This window comes from Lepidochelys kempii, chromosome 16 (assembly GCF_965140285.1).
Source record: "Lepidochelys kempii isolate rLepKem1 chromosome 16, rLepKem1.hap1, whole genome shotgun sequence".
NCBI lineage: Eukaryota > Metazoa > Chordata > Testudines > Cheloniidae > Lepidochelys > Lepidochelys kempii.
The window spans coordinates 19469036-19492136 of record NC_136395.1 but is presented as its reverse complement, the minus strand read 5'-3'; the positions used below and the strand labels follow the sequence as shown (position 1 = coordinate 19492136).

Sequence of the window (23101 nt, the reverse complement as noted above, 5' to 3'; positions counted from 1 at the left end):
GCCCCACAGTGACTTACCTCTCTGTTGGCCGCCCTGGGCACCCAAAACATATTGTTGGGGAGGGTCTCATGACTGCTCTTGTGGCTTCCCTATGCTTCCCCATCAGAAAGTCATTTTACTGCAGGGAAGTAAAGAAATCTGTGAGGGACATAAATTCTGCGCATGCGCAGTGGCACAGAATTTCCCCAGAAGTAATTAATAATGTGCTTGGATTAAAACTTTCTGTATGTTAAAGAGCTCCTGTCAGAAGTTAAAGGGACTTCACATACAAATGGAGAAGCAGTTACCTTATTTGAAGCAAACTGAGGGGTTAAGCTAACTAAATGCTGCATTTGTCTCATGGAATGTCACAATTTACCAGAAGCAACTTTGAGTAACATCCATTCACTTGATTGTCATAATTGCCTGCTACTTTCCCTAGGCACCATGGTTTGATTTTCCTTTTTCCTCTCAGTAAAAAATAACCCCCAGATGTAGTGCAGGTCAGGTGTGACACTTAGATTAAACTGTTCACTGCGGACTCTTCTTTTTTTAAAATTTTTTTTTAAGCTTTCCAACAGCGAGTCAGTCCAGCAGCAGATGGAGTTCTTGAATAGGCAACTTCTGGTTCTTGGGGAGGTCAATGAGCTGTACTTGGAACAGCTGCAGCACAAGCATGCAGACACAACAAAGGTACCGTATGTGGGTCACAGGCAAGGCTTTCCTGAAAAGATTTGTCTTAGGATCATCATCAAGTTCAGCAGTGGCTTTTCAGTGAAGAAGGAAACTCTTTATAAATCAGCAAACAGACATAGATGTTTGCATCCAGTTTCAAAGCAAATGAAGGAATATACTACTGTGATTTATCTTTCAGTGAGAGCTTTTGTGTTAGTCATGCCAGGCTATCCAGTCTGTCTTCAAATAGCTTCTTGGATGGCATAGTTTTTACTAGGTAAATAATGGTTTTTACTGCACCAGGAAAAACTAGTTCATCACAGTTTAAGTCATTTTCTATTTTAAAAATTGTTTAATTGATGCAGACCACATTACACTTAGGTTTAGTTATACATTCAGATTGTTACATAATGCAGTAGATGCATAGATTAATTTAGAGTTGCACAAATAAAAAGTAAAAGTGCAGTGGACGTAATACTAATATATGTAATTATTATACCGAACATTGGAATGACTGTGCATTTTGGTTTGGTATTTTCTCAAGGAAGTTATTCATGTCATGACTCATTTCAGTTTTCAGTATTATATAAATAAAAGTCGAAAACATTATAGGAAAATGACAGTAATGCAGAGTTGTAGGCTTGACGCATTGAGCAGTCAGAAGCATGAGAATTGCAAACTACCAGTCCATTTGGCCATGCATCAAAAGACCAACTTTGATATAATAGATAGACTGAGCTTATTCCTCAGTTTTGAATGGGTATATCCAAAGGTTGAAAAGATTTGTTCTCTGCTTGCTGAACTCACTGGATGTGGATGCAATTATTTTTCTCAGTTTAAACTGGATTTAACCTGGTATTTACCAGCGTCCTGGCATAAACTAGCTTTTCCTGGAAAATTGCCAACCCTTAATAGGTTCAGTGACCTTGGAAACTTACATTTGTATCACCCTGGAGCAGAAATCCATATTGCATATCATTTTCTAGGTGAAGGTAAAAAGAGAATCTGCTCCTTGAGATATTGCATGGGAATGCGCTTAGTGTTAATACAGTAGGTCTCAGCATGCAGAAGTAGTGCCATGTCACTTCTTCAACAATTGTCACCAAAAGTGCTTATCTCTGCAACCACACATACGTCTCATGCTCCTTGCTTCTTTTTTTGTAATAGTTCTAAGGACCATATGATTTTATTACCCCTGCTCAGGGAAACATTTTTGTACCAGTAGGGCAAGTGACATTTACAGCACAATGTACCTGCTTTTACATGAGAGACAGCAACCAGTAAAAGTGAACTGTAAAGCCAAAAAAAGTGCCCTTTTGGCACTTTGAGGGCCACATTTCAAAGAAATTGAAAATTATCCATTCTAATCTGATACAAGATTACCCCTATTGGAAAGGGCTTAAGTAAGGAACACTGATGTGCTAATAAATTCTGGTCATGTGGAGCTATATTCATGGTAATTTAGTATCCCTGATACATTCACAAATTCTCCAATTCTGCATCTCTTTTTTTGGACACTTGCTTTGTTTCATCTTGCATAGAAATTATGCTATCTGTAACTGTATGCACACGTATAAATACTACAAACCATATAGGAATCCTGTCCCTATTAAAGCCCTATTTAAAACCTTTCTTCCCCAGTGAAATCCTGAGAAAACAGATTTAGACTCTTCAAAACAAAGGGGCATGGGATGGATCTACTGTTGTAGATATTTTACTATATCTGATGAAAGTTAGCCTTTTTACTTATGTGACACTAAATGGTATATTGCTCAGGAACACAGAATACCCCTCTTTTTCAGGAAGTGGAAATGATGCAGGCTGCTTTTCGGAAAGAACTGGAGAAAGCAAAATTCTGTGTTCAACAGCAAAGCCAGAGGCTTGATGCCTCCCAGAAGCGGATAGTTGAACTGGAGTCTCAGCTTTCTAAGAAAGATCACCTGTTACTGGAGCAAAAGAAATATCTGGAGGATGTCAAAATCCAAGCAAGGTTGGGATTTCAACTTCAGTAACTAATACTAACTTACATTATAGATAAAGTTGTTTGCCATTTTGTTGTAGCTGTAGGTCCCAGGATATTAGAGAAATAAGATGGGTGAGGTAGTATGTTTTATTGGACCAACTTCTATTGGTGCAAGAGACAAGCTCACACGGAGCTCTTCTTCAGGACTTGAAGAAGCGTGTGTAAGCTTAGAAGAAAGCTCGTCTCTTTCACCAATAGAAGTTTGTGCAATAAAATATATTACGTTGTTATAAATAAAATTCAAAAAATGTATTGGCAGATGGGTTATACTTTGAGAAATTTAAATTGATAGTAATGTGTTCTTTGTATGTTCAGAGGCCAGCTGCAAGCGGTAGAGAGCAGATACAAAGCCCAGAAAAGAATTACACAAGCATTTGAGCTGGAGATTTTAGATCTGTATGGCCGATGGGAGAAGGATAGCCTATTGAAAAAACTTGACGATGAAAAAACAGAAGCAGCTGAAGCAGCAGAAGAAAGGTAAGGACAATATTACAAAACTTGGTGAGTGACTTGCAAGCTGCTTGAGGTAAACCTCCCTTAGTAATGTTTAGCATTCAGTGTCTGCCATCCTTAAGTATCCAAGTACTTTACTCACCTTTGCGAAGCATCAGTTTTTCTCATTCTTACAGGTGATGAAACTGAGATGAGTGGCTTGTCCAGGTAACCCAGTGAGTCAGTAACAGAGTTGAGAATAAACTGTAAAGGAGCTCTTTAGTAACTACAATACTATGCAAACTAGCTACACCTGAAACCCATTCCAGTAAAACACTCTATTTTCTCTCTGAAGAATTTGAGTTCCAGTAGCTCACATCCAGGACCTATCATTTTAATCTACAACCAAATAGAATTTTCTTAACTATTCTAATTGCTGCATAATGAATCTAGTTTAGCTTGTCTGATTGGGCAGCTCTACCCTTTGTAACAATTAGCTGACTGACTAGCAGGAACTAGTGTAGGCAGTGTAGACAATACCTTCTATTTAAATGGGATGTTGTCCAGGGAAATAGTTTACTCCATTAGCACTTTTTGTTCCTGTTGCATTAAATAGGGACCGTTAGGATTGCTAATATCCAAATTTGGATGTTATGATCTAATCCAAACTGCTGCATTAGCATGAAAGTTGCTGAACCCTCATTATGACTACAAAAGTCTCAGGAATTGACCATCTTTTCTGGTCTGAAACATTGTCAGTTATGAGGCATTGTTTCTCACAACTTATCTGGATTTACCATCATCACACCAAAACTTGGGCATGACTGGCTTGTGTAGAAGATGTCAGAGGCATCTCTTTTATGCTAGCACATTTGAATTGAAGCTATCTCGAAGTCAAAGAAAAGCTCTCTATTGCTTTCATTGAAGTCTAGAGACTTTTATCTGAGTTTAAAAAGGGATTCTCCACTGGGGGAGGAAATAATAATAACCTTGATTATACTCAACGGTTACCTTTGCCCTCTTAGGAATTTGTCTGTTCTGCTGATTAGCATCCACCTATATATGATTTAAATAAATCCTTCCCACTCATGAAATGCTTCCTGCTCCTAACCCTGTAGTAATTTCAGAATGGCTACAAAAAACAATTGGTATAGTGAGAGCAGCTATTGTTCAGGTCTGCAGCAGGCAAAGGATAGATCTACAAATCCAAGTGGGAACTATAGCCCCATTCCTTTCCTAAAGCAGTGAGGATGCAGGTACATCCTACCCTTTGGCTCTCTGCCAGTCCTGGACCTACGACCACCACTAAATCTGTGATGTTGGTTATGTTTCTGGCTGTAGTATGTTCAATGGTTTATGCTTTGCTGCAGGATTGATTTGAAAGGAGAAACTGGTGAGGGTATGTTTTAGCCCATCTGCAATGGTAGAGTTAGAAACTAATCAAAGTAAACTGCCTTTTTCTCCAGCAAGCTTAATCTCTTCATGGTGTACCTTTGCTACCATCACTTTGACTCTCTCTTTCTCTGTCTCATTCCAAAACAGGTTGGATTGTAGTAATGAAGGATTTGCAGACTCTGTGGCAGGATACGGTGAAGAAGCAATTGGTAGAAATGGAGAGACCAAACCTCCGAGCACCCGGGGTGGTGGTAGTAGCACTAAAGGCAGCGGCAGCAGCAGCAGTGAGTTGTCCACCCCAGAAAAACCCCAGAACCAGAGAATGGGTCAGTTCAGCAGTCGCTGGGAAGCACCCATGTTGCTGGAGCCTTCCACTAGTGTCCCACTAACTGTAGGCTCACTCCCCAGCTCCAAGAGCTTTCTTGGAATGAAGGTGCGTGAATTATTCCGCAACAAGAGTGAGAGCCAGTGTGATGAGGAGAGTATGACCATCAACAGTCTTTCTGACACTCTAAAGAGTGAACTATGTAAAGATCCAAGCATGGTGGAGGTAAAGGCTCCTTCAAGCCCTGACAACCCCAGTCCCTCGCCCATGAACCAGGAAAGCAGTGTTGGACAGCTTCATATCATGGACTACAATGAAACTCATCATGACCACAGTTAAAAAGGAAGATAGTCAATCAGTGTTATTTTCATATTCTTGGCATAGAACAGGAGGCGTGAATGCAAGTTTAATTAAAAGCTTTTATGTTTCATTGGTATGAGCAGCTAGCTCGTGGAGTGGAAACAGGACTGATGTTTTTTTTGCAGAAGATGACTGCTGAATGAATGCAAAACGGATTTAGGGTCTGGAACGGTAATGCCCAACCTAACTTTCTTTTGCTTCTCCTCTCTCAAATCCCATCAGTAGTAGTGTGTACTAATTTGAAGGGGCAACTGTTAGCATTTATAAGTATTTTTTCCCTTCTCCCCTCCCCAATGAGTGGTTGCATCCTATGAACTTGAGTGCAATATGAGGCCAAATTAACTTTTGTGAATCTACCTATGAATGGCACCTTAGAGACTAACAAATTTATTTGAGCATAAGCTTTCATGAGCTACAGATCATTCACGAAAGCTTATGCTCAAATAAATTTGTTAGTCAATAAGGTGCCACAAGTCCTCCTTTTATTTTTACCTATGAATGCTTAGTGCTTTGCTTAGCTGAAATATCTCAGCAAGCTTCCAATTTAGAACAGTTAATTGTGTTGCCCTTGCAGGTGACTTTGGTTATTATGTTCTGTAAAGAAGCAAAACCAGAGTTTCTAGTGCATTCATCTGAAGGTCTTTATTTTGCCTCTTTGTTTTCCCCCAACTTTAGTCTTTATTAGATTGGACTATGATCAAGTGACTAAATGGTTAAAGAACAACACATATCTGCAAACTGATGTTGCATTCACCCCAATTCATAATCATTGTTTCTTTTGTCCTTAACATTTCCTGGAAAATTACATGTGAACAAATGTTGTCCCACCCCAAGGAACTCCAAACTATTTGCTGAGGTCTCGTTAAAACACTATTGCTTCTGATTTTTTTCCTTGGGTGGGTAAGGAGGATGTTCATTGTTTGTTTGACAAACTGGTACTTGTCTGACCTTAAATTGTTGCATGAGTAGAGGTGATGAGAACTGAATACTGAGTGCAGGAAGATCCAGACAAGGACAGTATGTAGAGATTTTGTGTAAAGTAGTGGGTTCACCAAAACTTCCAAGTGAGCATTTTGAAGAAGATTCTGCAAATGTTTCTCTAGGCTGGGAGACCATTGTGATGCCTGGACTCTTTTCATTGTGGTCTTTGTCCAGGCTGACCAAGACAGCCTCATTCTGGGTTGAAAAATCTCAAACATTCTTCTTCCCAGGAGTAGGTTATAAGATTCCAGGCTTGATTCAAGAATAATTGGATAGACTCCCAAAGGAAGTCCTCCCCACAGTGCTATTGCTCTCTTGGATACAGAGGTCATGGCAGTCCAATTTGTGGCTACCTAGTTTTCTCCTTTTCTCTCTCCTTCCCCCTCCACTCCAATTTCCCAAGCAACTGAGCTTGCTGTTGGGCCAGTGTATATAGCTCAAAATTATATACAGGACCCAATCCTGCAGCCTTCCCATCTTTATTATTCCCATTGAAGTCAATGGGGAGCCTTGCATGCTGAAGGACTTTGGGATCAGGATTTATGTCAGTCATCAAACTCTGGTTTCCTTCTTGTCAGAACAGAGATCCATTATTAGGAAAGAGAGAGAAGTTCATTTTTGTGAGACTCTGATATGTCTTGGGTCCAGGATTACTTAGTCTGTAATATGACCTTTTCAGCTTGAGAGCCAAGCTGCAACAGTATTCATTTTGTTCCTACTTTTACAGATGTAGTCTTTTTTTTCCTTAAACAGTCTACATGGGTGGTGGTGAGAATTTTCTGAAAGGTAACTACACTTGTACTCTGTTTTTCTAGCTTGACCTAATCTAAATAGGGATAGAACTGATCAAAGCAGGCTGGCATTCTGCTAACCTGACAAACAGAGCTGCTGTGATTTCCAGTCTTCTCACCACCACCCCACCCTCATTGCCCAACCAGACAATACCTTCCCTTCCATTCCACCTCTCCCATAACACCTATGGTCTGTATACATTTCTGCCTTTCAGCCAGTCCTGACTCTGAAAGTAAAGGTGAACTTCAGTGTTTTGTTTTTTTTTTTTTCAAAGCTTGAACCTGCACAGAATAGGAAATAGTGTCACTTAACAAATGACATTGACTGGTTTCGTTGACACGTCTGTAGGTTTTCTAAGACTTGGTGGTAGTTGCAATAGTAAATGAGTGAAGACTCAAAGGCTTCATATCCCACTCACCCAGAAGTAAACAGTTTGCACATTGCCCCTAAAAGGGCTAGCTCAGCTATTGGGTACGGTTCTGTCACGGGAATCAGAACATCCCTACAGTTTGGCAATTCCCAACAGACTATCCTGCCACATGGTGACTCACTTCTTTTAGTGGAGGGTCTTTTGTTGTTGTTAGTAGCAAAAATGCTCTGGAGCTAATCAGAGCTCATCAGTAGGTGACCTTTTCTCTTTTAAAAGGATGTTAGCACTGGGATGGAATCAGAAACCACTTTAGAAGGTTTATCTATGGACCACAAAGATTATGGAGGAACAAATTTTGCCATTGTTTTTTGTAAATCTCTAAAATTATGGATCTACTTTATGTAGTAACTTGCATTTTGTTTAAAGGGATCCCATCAGTGAAGTGGAGACAGATATTTTTTAACTGACTGCTTTTAGTTAAATCTAAAAACACTGTCTTTGTCAAAAGTTAATCTGTTCCCTGCCTCGCTCTTTATAAGCATGTTAAACAATCCACATTAAATGCCATAAATATGAAATACAAGGAAAAATGGTACAATCTAAGCTAAAGAGAACTTTAAACCAAAAGGAGGTTTTGCTGTCCTTATTAGAATGTTCTAAAATGTCAAGGCAGTTGCTTGTGTTTAACTGTGAACAAATAAAAATGTATTGTTTTGCACTACTCTGTGTTGAGCTCTCTGCAAGCTGTGCCCTCAGGGTGAAGGATCTGTGCCAGTAACCTATACTGACTAAACGTGAGCTGTGCAGGAATAAGATTAGCATTAAAGCGCTTTTCATAGCATTAAAGCACTTTTAGAGGTCCAAGTGTTTAATAGTATTGGGAATGTTACAAAACGGATAAATGTCCTGCCCTTCAGATGGGGTCCTTTATATTTCTATAACCTATTTTTATAGATAGCATGAGCAATTTTTCCCTCTTTGCAAAATAGCTTTGATGTTGTCATAGCTATGTATAATCCAGTAATTTAACTGCACATATAGTTTTCAGTGTTAATTCTGTGCCAGACCTATTACTTCTGGTATCCAAGCATATCTACAAACCCAGAGATACCTGCAAGTAGTCTGGATATTTGACTTGTCTTCTACGTAGCACTGCTTGCTGGTCTGGAGGGTAGGACTATGATCAGAATGCTGCTGTTCATCTTCTACAGCAGGGGTTCTCAAACTGGGGGTCGTGACCCCTCAGGGGGTCAAGAGGTTATTACATGGGGGGTCACAAGCTGTAACCCTCCATCCCAAACCCCACATCACCTCCAGCATTTATAATAGTGTTAAATATAAAAAGAAGTGTTTTTAATGTACAAGGGGGGGTTGCACTCAGAGGCGTGCTGTGTGAAAGGGGTCACCAGTAAAAAAAAAAAAAAAAAAATTGAGAACCACTGTTCTACAAGCAGCCAATGATAGTTGAACATCACAGTGGTATAGTGAGCTATCCTTTCCAGAAAGAAAGCATTTACCGTTGTGACTTTATTCCAGATGTCAGCTTCAGATGCCATACCTGAAGTTCCCAAAGAGAAGTTGAGTGTGTTTGGAGGCCCCCAAAGACAACAGAAAAGTGTCTAGTTGTTGGAACACATTTAACATCTACTGCAGATGACCCAGTTAGAATCATCTTAAAGGTCTGACTTGTATTAGAATCTTGCCAGCTAGTTTTACTATGATTAAGGTTGTGACTACATAACAAATTCCACTTTGGGACTTTTTACATAGGAGTGTACCAGCGTAGGGAATTGTATGCACTGAAGGACCAATAGACCCAGAGAACAACTTCTCAAATGCAATGGAACAGCCATTCTTAAATACAGATGAGTCAAAAGATGTTTCAGAAGCTGACCTGTGCTCTTATAACATTCTGGAATCAGAATGAAAATCTGAAAGAGCACAAATGCAACTTTTTTTTTTAAACTTGCTCTTCGAGCATGAATCTCAGTGGTGCAGTTAAAGTACTTTGAGCATAAAAATTAACACTTTTAAATGCATGAACCAACTTGGACCGTTTGATGCTGCCGGAGAGATCATATTATTTTTGCACAGGTCAACTACTTGTATGGGGATAAACTTCATCCCCAAAACAGGATTTATCCAAAGCCTACCACACTTTAATCCCTTACTGTGAGGGTCAGATGGTGTGGGAAGCCTTGTTGTGACTCTCTGCACTGGGATGAATTTTTCCAATAGGATGTAAATGGCAGAAAAACAGCAGAAACAGAATCTTGACTCTCTTTTATTGAGTGTTACATATCTCAATACAAGTTTAACATTCAAAAACTGCTCTGACCAGCATAAAAATAGTTAACTATATATTTCCACAAAGGTAGAAAAAGAGAAATAAATTATCCTTGTTACTTTCTAATGCTCATAAACACAACCATGAATAAGAATCATACAACAGGAGAGGAAAATACTCAATTACTCATTTTACTGAATCTGTACAAGAATTCCTCAATGAATCTTGATTTTATTACTTTAGCTATTTAACTATTGGTGCAATGGTATGGATTTTAAAAACAATGTGAAAAATTATTTGACATCTGAGGATGAAATATTTTAGGAAATGAACAAAAATTGATTATCCAGTTGCCTTCTTGATTTGTAGACATGCTAGAGGCTTGACTTGTAGGCAAACAGCTAAAACTTAAATGTGCTTTGTTTCTGAGACTAATTTTAATCCCAAGTGGTTTTAATGATTTTGCTGCCCTTTGTGATTACACTTCCAATGGGCCTGAGTTTGCAAGTCCTTTTCCAAGGCGTTCTCTCACAATCAAGACTATTTCACGCAAGCTTTGGACTCATTGCTTGACACGCTTTAATGTGTATATCAGTTCATAATTCTATTTTTCTAAATTCACATTATTTTTCCACCTCTGTGTTAACCAAAAATAAGTCAGTGGAAGATTGTAATCTCAAATCAAAGTCTTGATCCTATCCCTCAAAAGAAAGCAGAGGAATGGGGGTCCTCCACTTCCAAAATACGATCACTCTGTGGTTTTTACTTGTTCAGTTGAGTTACATAAAATATACTCTTCCAGGTAAAAGATCCAATGGGCTCATAGTAACTGAGTCATGAGTGATTAACTGTTTTTAAATCAAAACTACTTTTGAAATCTACAGTCACGAGTTTCTGATCAATGTATCGCATCTGGGACTTAGTTCAGAAGGAAAAATGTTTTCAGTAAGACAGCTAATGGCTAATGGCTATGAACTGTCTTTCATGGGTGTTTCACTGCAGTAGTTTGTTCTGGATTGCACAAAACAAACTGTCCAAATTCAGGACTGAATTTAGACATAGCAACGCTTATCAATTCAGTTTCAAGATCTTTGGCATCCCTGTTGGCTCATCTTAATGCATCTGATGAAGCGAGCTGTAGCTCACGAAAGCTTATGCTCAAATAAATTTGTTAGTCTCTAAGGTGCCACAAGTACTCCTTTTTTCTTTTTGCAAACTGCAGAGTGTTAGTACAAACCCCACAATATAGTAAGAAGATTGTTGCTTGAGCACTGATGTCTGGGATTCTTGAACTTCTGATAGGGTAACAAGCGTTTTTCTGATTTTTTTGTTCACTTTAAAATACTGTTGTAAAGTATACTTATTATTGACAGCATTCAAATTAATTTAGTGGATATGGGCCAGTGCATTTCCAGACATAGAATTCTGTGTGCTTTGCTGTACATTGCTGTTGTGCTCTTCAAAAAATGTACTGTGTGTCATGCTGTCCCAGAAAAAGCACAACAGGTTGATCTTCAGGAACTCCTCAGTCCACAGTTGCTATGGCCCTGAGCCAAACTCCTGGTTCCTCTTCCCATCCTTCCAGTAGCCTGGCTTTCCTCCCAGCTCACAGTTCTGCTGCCACGTACCAGACTCTCCTTTTGACCTTCTTGTTGTGTTCTTTAGTGCTGCTTCCCAAACCTGACCACTAGAGGCCTCCATGACTCTGCCACCTCACTCAGAACTAATCTTTTGAGCTGCAGAGCTCAAAACTCCCTGTTGTGATTCCATGCAAGACTTTTCAGGTCTAGCTGAATCCCTGACTTCCTAATTGTTGACTTGATCCTGGCTCTCTTCTGGATGGCTTGTAAGCAGCATCCTTTTGGTTATGGTGTCTCCAGTCTTAAAGATTTGGTTTTTAAAAGTTTAACCTAAGGGGTATTTTGGATTTGATACAGGTTGTTGATTGATGCCATCCCCTGTCTAAATTGGATCAGAACTACAGAAGTAGTATGTAGCATACAGACAGCTGGATTTTATTGGGATCCTGTGTACTCTGCTTGTATCTGTATTTGTCTTCAGAAGGAAAAGCAGGTGATCAAGGAGATCTTCAGGAACTTGAGGAACACAAAGTAAGTTAGTTTGGCTGCCTGACAGGCTTCTTGTGTTTGTGGGTATGAACTTGGAAGACAAAGTTAAAGCAAAGTTTTTTATTACAGTGCTATGTTTGGATAATTACATTCCAACTACCGCAATTTCTACTCAGTGTCAACTGGATTTATGGCAAGATGGTACTCTTTCCAACATTGCCACTAGGTTGCTGCTGCAAAGCTGATTCTTGTCTCTTCCTACCCTACGAACCTTCTAAATTTCTCTCAAACTTCGCTCTATCTGAAGTAGTGGTCATCTATTTTGTAGAGGAAAACTTGTATAGAAACTAAAGTAATTTGGACAAACTGTTTTTGCAACTTATCTTTGAAAAAATCTTCCAAAAGACCATTGTCATGTTATTGCAAAACTATAGTTTCCCTAGAAACTTCCAATTTTTCCATTCAAGAGTCCATGAGGAATTTTAGTGAACAGGACTGGGTGAGAGGACTGGGGCAGTTAGTTTTGGAATTATTCACTAATTTGCTAAGTTTAGGAACTCTTGGGTAAGACATGAGCAACAGCTCTTAACTTGTTGGGTGGCAGGGTTCTGATATTTAATACACAAAACTGAAAGTGAACTGGTACTATGTTAACCTCAAAATTAATACGGTAGTTTGAGCTGATCAGAAGCCAAATATTGCAGCTTACACGATATAAAGAATGATGTTAAAACTGGATTTTCAGATCTTATACTAGTGCAATAAGACCTGGTCTGTGCCCAGGACTAGGAGTCAAAGCTGGGATTAGAAATCAGGAATCCCCAAAACTTGGACTTTGGCCTTGGGCAAGTCACTTGACCTCTCACTGTGCCTCAGTTTTCCCATCTGTAATTTGCCGATCTCACAAAGTTGTGAATGACTTAATGTTTGTAAAATGCTTGGTAGATGAAATATGCCTGTCTGCCCACCCTGCAATTTTTGTTTTGTTTTGGGGAGATTTTGTGCTTTCCCTCTTCTAGAGTCACTGAGCTCCCCTACCATAGTAGAGATTCTTTTTTCAGACTTATGCAGCTGCTGGAACAATGTGCTGATCAACATACGAAAATGCACAAACAAATGCTAGGACATTTATCTTTCATATACCATAACTTTTGATTAGGCTGGCAGACATTTACAGTAAGTGCAAATTCCCTATTTTCATACTATTTTTTTATTTAAATATAGGTCAGAACGTATGGTCACATAACCACTATTCTCAGAAATCCTAAACTGCACTCATTTTATGTAGCAAGAACAGATAAGTGATAACTAACTGCTTGCCTTTGACATTTAAAATACAGGTATTTAAAGAGAATATAACTGAATATCTGTTTTAACAATTGCATTTTTTAATTGCCATTTTAGTCACACTTGTGGCCCTTTTAAAACTAAATTTAGATGGTGATTTCTGATCAACTTGTACTGCAGTAAAAAGAGTTGGTAGTTTTAATGAATGGGAAATACCCTTGTTAGATTTCCCCCCTCTCCCCACCCCCAGCAATTCTGCTGTGTGGCATAAGCACAGGCAAAATAATGGAACCCTGTTACAGTGAGAGTAATTAACCATTGGAACAACTTAATGAGGGTTGTGGTGGATTCTCCATCACTGGAACAGTTAAAATCAAGATTGAATGATTTTTATTTTTTTTTTTAGAAGATATGCTCTAGTTCAACCACAGCTATTGGACTTGAAGCAGGAATTTATTCAAGGAAGTCTTGTGTCCTGTGTCTAATCTGGAGTAGGGTGCAGCTGTGGAAGTTCAGACTGGCTGACACACTGATACTGAAGAAGGGTTGTTTTTAACTTGCTAACACAGGTCCTGATTCTTCTCTCACTGAAATCAGTGTCAGTGTTCCCTTTGACTTAAATGACAGAAGGATGGGGGCCCTAGTTTTGCAAACTCCCTTAAAATGCCAACTCCAACATCCCCCAGTGTTTGTTGTGTATGTGGATCTGGAGACACTCTGGATATTGGTTGCAGATGTACTTTCAGTGCTCTGCAAGTCTCAAACTGAGCATGCTCAGCCAGCCTTTTCCAGAGGCGGAGTGATACCCTCTGGGGGTTTTCCTTTGCTGCTGGTAGTATTTACACCCACTCTCTGGGCTGACATAGCAAGGGGCTTCAAGAAACTGATCGTTAGTGGGTAAAAATTATTCTTGTTGTAGCCCCTTTCATCTAAGGATTTTAAAAGGTGCTTTTACAAACAATTAGCTTCCCAGCCCCTCTGCTTTCCTGAATTTCAGATTGGGAAATTAAGCCACAGAGGTTAGATGACTTTTACCTAAAGTCATTCAATGAGGCAATAGCAGAGCTGGGAATAGGACCTGGAAGTGGTAACCTTCAGGCCCATGGTCTAACCAATAGCCCACATTTCCTGCTTAACAGTTCCTGCTCCAGAGAGCATTTTATCTGTTACTTGTCTGTACAGTGCCTAGCACAATCAGGCCTGAAACTTGACTTGAAGTATTTAGATGCTATTAGTGACTTTAATTTTTCTCTCTAAAGCCACCTCCATGATACAGCTATTAAATAAAGCCTTCTACAGGAAGGTGGCTTTTTTGCTAGTTAAAATCTTTTCTAGCAACTATGTCTGTTAAATAGCCCAACAATCTTCAATCTGTTCGAATTCCCCAGTAGTTTCAGTTGAATAGGATCACTTAAAAATAATTGACGTTTGCTGAAGAAATCATGTCTATCCCAGTGCTGAGGGTTAGTGCAATGATTCCTGTACATCTTATGAAGAAGTGTGTGAGTGGTGGGGGAAGAGAATGAGAACAAATACATAGAGGGGGAGGTGAAAGTTCACCTGTAAATACTTCCGAACTGCCATTCCCTCCTGCACTTCCTTGTTTGCTCAACCCTCCCATCTCAGTTGATACTTGTTTCAAAAATCTGGTCATCTTAAGGTAATAGCACCCCCATAATTTTAGCAAACACAGCCATGCATGCACGGGAAACTTTTATTCAGGAGTGTCTTCAGGCAGGAGGCAAAAGAACAGGAGCTAACTTGCCTGTAGGAGGGGAAAAGAGCAATCAGATACAGGAAAATACATCAGACTATCAAGATCTTGTTAAGAGCTTAGTTAATGCTTCCATAAAGCATAGAGCAAATGATACAGATCAGTTCTAAGTGATAACTGTGGGAAGAGAGCCTACAGATGGACTGGCTTTCATAACCTAGTCCTGGAAAGGTAGATAGCTAGCTGGCTTCAGAGACTCTGTAGGAAGGCAAGGATTTAAAAATACTTTGCACTTTTCTATGCACACTCCATCAGCTGATCTCAAATGCCTTACGGCTGTTAATGCCCCAAGCATCAAACACCTCTGTGAGGTAGGTAAGATGTACCCAAGGGAAAGCAGAGGCACAGAGACCTTGAAGTGCAATTCTACTCTGAAAAGAGGCTGTGTCTGAAAATGGTCACCTCTTCCTCAGTAGATCTGCTCCCTGGATTGGAGTCTTGCACACTAATACTAGTGATAAATAACTTTTTCCTCTAGTTAGCCCTGCATAGCCAAAACAGCTCTGGGAGAGTGAGCTGGATTCTGTTGTGGTTCACACACTGACAATTAAACTACAGGACCACATTCTGTCCTCACTTACACCTATGCAACCCCATAGAAAGTGAAGGGGTTGAACGGCTATAAATGAAGTCAGATTTTGGCTTAGTCTTTGTTACTAGTATTGGTGTGGGATGCAATGCACCCAGCTTAGATTTCAGATAGCAGGCTATTTACAACAGTAAGTTTGAGCAACCTGTAACCTGAGAAAATCAGATAGGAAGTCATACAATTGGACTTCAGGTGACTTGCCCAAGACACAGCATTGGTGAGAGACCAGAATCTGATTAGTCCTAACTCCATCCACTACCCTCACCACTAGACCTGTCAAGGAGGAATACATGTGACATATACTACCCCTGTTCCCACTCTTTCTCTGGATCTCAGTAGAAAGGTGTCTGATAAGATCTAGGTTTATTTGCTTTTGGAGACTTACAGGACTACCTATATTCAGAACTTGGGTCAAGGCAGGAGGAAACAACTGAAGTGAATACTGGATACCATATTTAATAACCAGCCACCTCTATGCAAAAGATGTATGAGCTTTGTTCCTTTTAAAAGGAGTGTTTCCCAGGTGGTTTCCAGGGTCCATTGAGAGATTTCCAAGTGGTACTCCCTGTGCCATTCAGGTGCTTTTTTTTACCATGCTTACTGTTCTGCTCTCGTGAATAGTCCTTGTAACTAACCAAGGTCTGAGTAGCAGTAGTGAGGATAGCGGGACGTGGGCCTAGGGGAGCAGATGCCTTTGCTGACACATCCTGCTGTGTTCTCTTCCGAGAGTCAGCACTTCCATCACTCACATTTTGCAAGAAGTTCCGAGGTAACTTCTCACTGTGGGCCACCCATGATTTCATGCAGTCCAGGACTATGGGTATGAGGCTCACCACACCTCCATAGTGGTTCTTTGCTTCATCGCAGCTCAGGTGATTCACCACATCATGAGGGTACCTGCGGGGGGCAGGAAGCAGTTATTTACCAAATAGTAAATAAACACACATGGAACCCCACAATGCCACTTTCAGGGTCGCTGCTACAAGTACATAGACACTTTCAATTACTTTCTCAAGACAAAAGGTCAGTGATGGTCAGAACTAGACTGTGTGGCTGAAATCGTTCCTGTCCAATAACAATCCTCACCACTGGGCCCAAATCTGGTTGCCCCCAGATTTAATTTCAACAGCGTGTAAAAAATACTTGACTCTCCTCTGCTCGTTGCTCAGTTGAAATAAACCATTGACAGTGTGGGGTGGGGAAACCCTGTATTGCCATTGCATGTGACTTCAGTATTCTAGGCTGCGCATATGTTACATTTCACTAGCACTGAAATTCACAAATTAAAAAAAAAAATCTAACCATTTGTGAGTGGGGAGTAAATAGTATTGGGGGAAATTCTCCAAAAACCAACGGGATTACTGGGGCACCCTTGCTCTTTTACTGGAATTAGAAGACCTAGTCACATGGCTTTAATGGATGGGTGGTGGTGGTGGTGGTCTGGAGTACAAATTTTGCTTACATCCGCAGAGGACCATGCCTCTCTGATTGTTTCCCAGCTTTATAAGTGATGTGATGTTTGCTTTTTTTACAATGAGAAATGTATCAAAGTGAGCTGATAATAGACCTACTTGGCTCGGATGGTGCTCAGGTCGTTGCTGGGGCTAACGAGCAGCTTGCATTTCTCCAAAATATTGTTCGTTACACTGGTACCAGGATGCAGGGCTTCTAGCTTTTGGCAGAGTTTGTTCAGATCACTACAGATGTTCAAGAACAAAAGGAGGATGCGTCTGTCGGTAGTGTTGTTACAGTGATGATCCATGTATGCCTGCACCTGTGTAATGCAACATGTACAAGGAAGGGCAATATGTAAACTGCACTGAAACTAGTTCAGACAAGCTGGTGCCGTTTTTATTGCTTTACATTCAAAGGGCTGCTTCGATGCAGTTTGTGTTATATTGCAGAGAAACTGCCCTCTCAACCCTGGCTCCGAAGGAAGCAATGTGCAGTGGAACCTACATGCAATTGGATTTCCGGAGCCTGCCTGGGTAAAAAGCTTCCTCTGTTCCCATGCAATAGGATTTGGAGAGGTGTGGCTGGTGAAATCCACTGATGTGCAAATCCTTGGCCATTCTTCTCCCTCCCCTGCTGGAACAGGAGTGCTGGCCGAGCTACTGCAGCCACGTGGCCAGTGTGGCTCCATTACTATGATCTGAGGGTGTTTCCTGTCACCTTTTTTTTTTTTTTTTTTTATACTAGTGAGTGGTGGATCAAAATTAAAGAGATGAAATGACTAGGTACAAGGTCTTCCTGCCGAGTAGCAGGAGGTGGATTAGTTTGAACCTTAGTCATTGACATAATAATTTACACTTACAAAGCATCTGTATTGCTAAATTTATTATTTAATAAAAATTAAGACTAAATCTCAATGCTAATTCCTGGTAGAAACTGACATTTCATAACACAATCTATCCAGATACTCTTCTGAATAGTGAACAAAGCCCTGGCGTTATTACAGTAGAAAAATTAAATCGTAATGAACCCTGATTTTGATGACACATGCTGTCTCCACATGCAAAGGGATTGATCCTGGTGACGTAATATTGCTCTCAGCACAATTGTAATTTTATTGAGATTTTTTTCCCAGTCTCTCTTCCAGGCTCTGAGTTCTTCACATTATTTAAAATATTCAATATTTTTGAAAGTTCCAAGACAAATTACATACCAACTCAGAACCCCCTACTCTCTAGAGACATTCAGCCCTCATTCCATCATCCCACCTCTCTAACACAGCCATTATTTAAAAAAAACACTATAGAAAGATACAGTAGCTCCAATACCGGGGGAAGAGGCAAGTAAGCTGCTTACTACAACAAGTGTGGCAGGGGAGGATGAGTTTGTTCGTCTTGTACTGTATATTTGTGGTTAGGAGTGAGGTGGGGAAATGGGGTGGTTAGGCTAAATTGTCTAAAGTGGTACTGAGCAGTATAGCATTTGTATAAATGGGTAGATCATCATGTAGATACTTTTGTATCTATTTGATCTATTGTAGCATATAATAATGAGTTAATAAACAGATCTTACTAGAGGGGTTTGTATATAGTTTCCCCTAGCAAATAGTTATTTGCCACTGAAATATACACAAGCGCATAACAGCATTATGCTATCCCCATCACTACTGGCAGAGATCTTTGTGCTGATTTCTTTGTTACCTGTCCAATACTTGCTACAGGCCTGATCTTGTCATGTGCTTCCTCTCTGGTGTGGTCCAGTGCTGCAATAAATGTGAACTGCTGTTGCTGGAAGACCTTGTAAGTCTGTTCTATGTTTCTCAGACACTCTTTTACCTCGTTCATTTTCCCGCCCTCCTGGATTTTGAAAAAGGAGAGGGAGGAAGTTATTTTTTTAACGTGATACAATTTTACATGTGCAACTTTATTTTCACCTACAGCTCTAGCCAGATGGGTTGAATTGCCCCCCAAAAATGAAAAAAAATCAAGAAGATGGGAAAATATATTGTGTTAAGGCTCTGCAGCCCCAGAGCGCCAAACAGTAAGTCAATGAGGTAGTAATGATGCTGCAAACAGAGGCAGAGAACCCAGAGGGGACCACTGACAATCAGATGCCATAAACCCTAGTGGATCTATTGTAAACATAATGTAGCAATGCATCTAACACAATGCTGTGAGAGGACCAAAGGGAGAAATATCTTCTCTTATCCAGTGTAAAACTATTGCCCAAGCGGCTTGAAAACTGTCTTCTAACATTAAATGAAGGCCAGCTTGAGAGGCAGTGTGCAGTAAAGTGCGATGGAACAAGGGAGACCTGGACTTGAGGTTAACCTCTGGCTCTTTCACAGCAAGATGGGGGCCTGGCAAGGGGTGCTGATTTCCAGTGCTGGTCTTGTATGAATGTAGAGGCGGTGTGAACACTGCCTAGGGCTACCAGTTTCTGTACTCCCTGCATCCCCATAGTTGTACCTTAACTTGCCTTGCTCCTACTCCGGAGATGCTGCTATTGTTCTTTCCCTTTTGATCTTCCTCCAGTTTAAAAACCAACAACAAATCATTACTATTGCTCCTAGCCCCAGCAATCTAGATGCTGAAGGGGCACTGTGGGCACCACCACCATTTGCATGTCCTTGGGTAAATCTGGCTCTCAAGTTCTGGGGTCAGAAGAAGGATTCTTAGAGTGCCCATAAATGCACACACCACTCAGCTGGGAGTGGTATTAATACTCCGAGGATACAGTGCAGAGCCAGAAGGTGACCCAGAATGAAAGGCAAAACTGTCCATGGTTCCAAATTTCATGGCTGGATTTGTCAAGTGTATAGTTACTTTTGGGGTGCCTTCTCCATCAGCAGATCATGAGGATTTCCTCTCTTACGGACTGAACATGGGCCACCTCCCAGTTGCTAAAATCCCCCATCTCTACACTTCTGATGATGCCCCATAGCAACAAGCACCCTGATGTCCCTATCTTCCTCCAATACTAGTTTGAAATCTTCCTGTATCCCCATAATCTGTTTTACCCAGCTGCCAAACCATCCCACTCCCAAATATGTGGTGGAGTTTATGGATGTATGCCTGAGGCCCCACACATCCCCACATAAAAACTATAGCTGGCCCTCAGAAGCCCTCATGTTGGAGTGAGGTAAAATCTACATATACTCTGGGATGGGTGAGGATGGGAAACTCACTTGGGTGGGCTTAGGTTTGTCCCTCTACCAAGATCAAAACTGATCACAAAGAAGCTATTTACACTTTCTGCATGTTTAATAACTAAGTAGCAATTTGGCATTGAAATCCACAATGTAAAAGTCTCCAGTGGAGAAAATGTATTTTTTCCCTCAATCCTAATAGTTTGACACAGCAAACATGTTTACATTTCTGCACTAAAAATTGTTTGTTTGTAAAAGGGTAGAGATTAGATCAGAAATATAACAAATCTAAATTAAATACAAAATGCATCTGACTTTCCATAAAAAAAAATGGGTAATATATCTTGATTCTTCCCAAAGGTACTGAGCACCATCAGCTCCCATTTGAATTCAGTGGGAGTTGGATTACATAGCTCCTCTAAAAATCAAAGCACAGGTCAAATGAATTTATTTGCAGGTGTCATAAATAGGCTACAACTCTGTTAGGAAAAAAATGTCCAAAGGGGCCAAAAAAAAGTATAGGTCTACAATGGATTTCAGAAACAGAGCAAGTAACAGGTCTGACTATTGAGTTTTTACAAATATAGCTTGTACTCCTTACTATTAGGGTTTTACTAGCAAAATAATTCATTACAAGATCTATTAATGGATGTTTTTATAAGATAGTAAATAGGTTTAACTAAAATTGTATATTCTTGTCTAAAGTAGCTCCCATTCCTTACCATGCGAATTGCTTAAAGTCTTACACTTCATGGGCAAGTTTGAAAAACTTTTGAGATACCTTGCCTTTAAAATCACCCTCTGTAACTCTCCTCTTACAATTTATTTTTATGAGCAAGTTTTCATTCAAGTGGAAACTCTAGCAGCTTGGAAGATACAATAGGTCCTCAAATTGCCTTTAAGGTTTCAATGGGGCACATAGGGCACCTAGCACTTCCCAGAATCAGTCGTGGCATTCACTTGTTCCTGTTGCTTGTTCGTCATCTCTACAGTCCTGCCTCTCTGTGACATCAATACAGTTTGACTGTCACAAAAGTGAGACTACACTAAGAACAGACAGACTAAAACTCTCAATCTCATTTTCATCCAGTAGTAAATAGAGACAGGAGGATGGATGGGATTTTCCTAGGAATTAAGTGTCCTCACAGTGAAATTCAATGGGATCTGGGAACCTAACTCCCTTAGGCTCCTCTGAACACTCCCTGCTGCTGTGTAAAGTGCTTTGAAGTCTTTAGCAGAAAGGCCTTAGACAAGAAAAAAAGTTGTTTACTAAACGGCACACAAGGAATTGGTTTCGATTAGCGTGGCTGCCAGTAACGCAGCATAAGCAAACTTCTCCAGCAACTGACTTATGCCAGAAGTGCCTTATCTTGTAAAGCGTTCTTGAGGCTAACTAGGGCCTTTAGTAAAAACTTTCACCGACTGACCAGGACCCTACAGCTCAGAGAAGCTCATGATCAATTCAGTTACAGAATATAAGCCTACTCTTTATCTCTTGTCATTGTTAACTTTTGCATGTTGTCAACCATCCTCTTTCCTTACCTGTCTTACTAATGACACCTTACCTTATTCAAAACGGTATTTAAAATCAAGTTCCCTTCTTCCTGTTGGAGGATTTATTTTCTATAGCTGTCAAGGCAGGAGGTCAGTTTCACTTAGCTGCTGGTTAGTTTCGACAGCAGCCCCTCTAGGCTGCGCTGTTTGGGTCGCTGATAGGACAGAGGCGGGTTGGCTCAGGAGCCTGGCCGGTAAGTGGGATATGGAGGGGCTGGCGGAGAACGGGGCTGTGGCCTTGACCAGAGGCATGGTCAGAATTTTGAATAGGCAGCTTCAGCCTTTGGGGCCCGCTGCAGGTGCATTGATCGCCCCATGCATCCAAGGGCTGAGGGGCTCGCGGGTGCGGAGAGGGCATTTGCATTGGCTGAGGGGCACCCCTTATCCCAGCCCGGCAGACTGGTGAGTCCCTCTGGCCAGTCCAGACTCCGAGCTACACTCACCTGTGGCTGCTGTCCCACCCCTGCATGTCCCGGACCTCCTGCCCCCGACACCGCCTGTTTCCCGGAGCCCTGCGGGCGCCAGCCCCAGCTGCGAGCTCCCAGCAGGGCAATTGTTACAACCGTCTCCCGAGGTAACGGTGACGTAGGGTATCCACGTCTCCCCCTGCCATAGGGCAACACAGACCAGGGGGCGGGGGAAAGTCAGTTTGGGTCGAGTAGGGGGAGTGGGCATTGAGCTGGGCAGCATTGGCAGGGGGGCTGTGAGGGGCATTGTTGGCGGGGAGCATTGGCAGGGGCACTGGCAGGAGACCATATGTGAGGGGGCAGGGGCACTGATGGGGAGGCAGGGGCTGTGTGGGGGAGGGCCGGGGGCACTGGCAGGGGGCTGTGGGGGAGGGGTACAGATAGGGGGTTGTGGGGGACGGGGGCCCGGGAGGCACTGGCACGGAGACTGTATGTGAGGGGGCAGGGGCACTGATGGGGAGTTGTAGGGGAGGCAGGGGCTGTGTGGGGGAGGGCCGGGGGCACTGGCAGGGGGCTGTGGGGGAGGGGTACAGATAGGGGTTGTGGGGGACGGGGGCCCAGAAGGCACTGGCACGGAGACTGAATGTGAGGGGGCAGGGGCACTGATGGAGAGTTGTAGGGGAGGCAGGGGCTGTGTGGGGGAGGGCCGGGGGCACTGGCAGGGGGCTGTGGGGGAGGGGTACAGATAGGGGGCTGTGGGGGACGGGGGCCCGGGAGGCACTGGCACGGAGACTGAATGTGAGGGGGCAGGGGCACTGATGGAGAGTTGTAGGGGAGGCAGGGGCTGTGTGGGGGAGGGCCGGGGGCACTGGCAGGGGGCTGTGGGGGAGGGGTACAGATAGGGGTTGTGGGGGACGGGGGCCCGGGAGGCACTGGCACGGAGACTGTATGTGAGGGGGCAGGGGCACTGATGGGGAGTTGTAGGGGAGGCAGGGGCTGTGTGGGGGAGGGCCGGGGGCACTGGCAGGGGGCTGTGGGGGAGGGGTACAGATAGGGGTTGTGGGGGACGGGGGCCCAGAAGGCACTGGCACGGAGACTGAATGTGAGGGGGCAGGGGCACTGATGGAGAGTTGTAGGGGAGGCAGGGGCTGTGTGGGGGAGGGCCGGGGGCACTGGCAGGGGGCTGTGGGGGAGGGGTACAG

General features: G+C 42.0%; 4 protein-coding genes across 17 annotated transcripts in view; 2 read left to right on the top strand and 2 right to left on the bottom strand.

Annotated features, from left to right (window-relative positions):
- Window positions 1-8050, top strand: part of TSC1 (TSC complex subunit 1) — a 58497-nt gene extending 50447 nt beyond the window's left edge. For all 12 annotated transcript variants that reach the window (XM_073313832.2, XM_073313823.2, XM_073313821.2 and 9 more), the window contains 4 exons: window positions 550-672; window positions 2457-2644; window positions 2993-3154; window positions 4652-8050. In XM_073313832.2, coding sequence (XP_073169933.1) covers window positions 550-672; window positions 2457-2644; window positions 2993-3154; window positions 4652-5168 — 990 coding nt within the window. In that variant the 3' untranslated portion in view covers window positions 5169-8050. The remainder of the gene's footprint in view (window positions 1-549; window positions 673-2456; window positions 2645-2992; window positions 3155-4651) is intronic.
- The window catches only part of GFI1B (growth factor independent 1B transcriptional repressor), a 528613-nt gene that overhangs the window by 73546 nt on the left and 431966 nt on the right, over window positions 1-23101 (bottom strand). The gene's annotated exons all lie outside the window — the stretch shown is intronic.
- AK8 (adenylate kinase 8) overlaps window positions 5281-23101 on the top strand; it is a 125644-nt gene continuing 107823 nt past the window's right edge. Inside the window, exons 1-2 of the mRNA XM_073313852.1 lie at window positions 5281-5360; window positions 8869-9011. The gene's annotated coding sequence lies outside the window, so the exon portion shown is untranslated. The remainder of the gene's footprint in view (window positions 5361-8868; window positions 9012-23101) is intronic.
- Window positions 9608-22086, bottom strand: SPACA9 (sperm acrosome associated 9). Of its 3 annotated transcripts, none has more exons than XM_073313873.2 (5): window positions 21936-22086; window positions 21504-21567; window positions 18491-18646; window positions 16910-17112; window positions 9608-16235 (listed from the first exon to the last, which is right to left on the bottom strand). In XM_073313873.2, exons 3-5 carry the CDS (start codon window positions 18632-18634, stop codon window positions 15842-15844), a joined length of 741 nt encoding a protein of 246 aa, XP_073169974.1. In that variant the 5' UTR covers window positions 18635-18646; window positions 21504-21567; window positions 21936-22086; the 3' UTR covers window positions 9608-15841. The 3 variants fall into 3 exon arrangements, with proteins under 3 accessions (XP_073169974.1, XP_073169975.1, XP_073169973.1); XM_073313874.2 differs by lacking the exon at window positions 21504-21567 and having other exon boundaries at window positions 9608-14740; window positions 16088-16235; window positions 21936-22076; XM_073313872.2 differs by lacking the exon at window positions 21504-21567 and having other exon boundaries at window positions 21936-22085.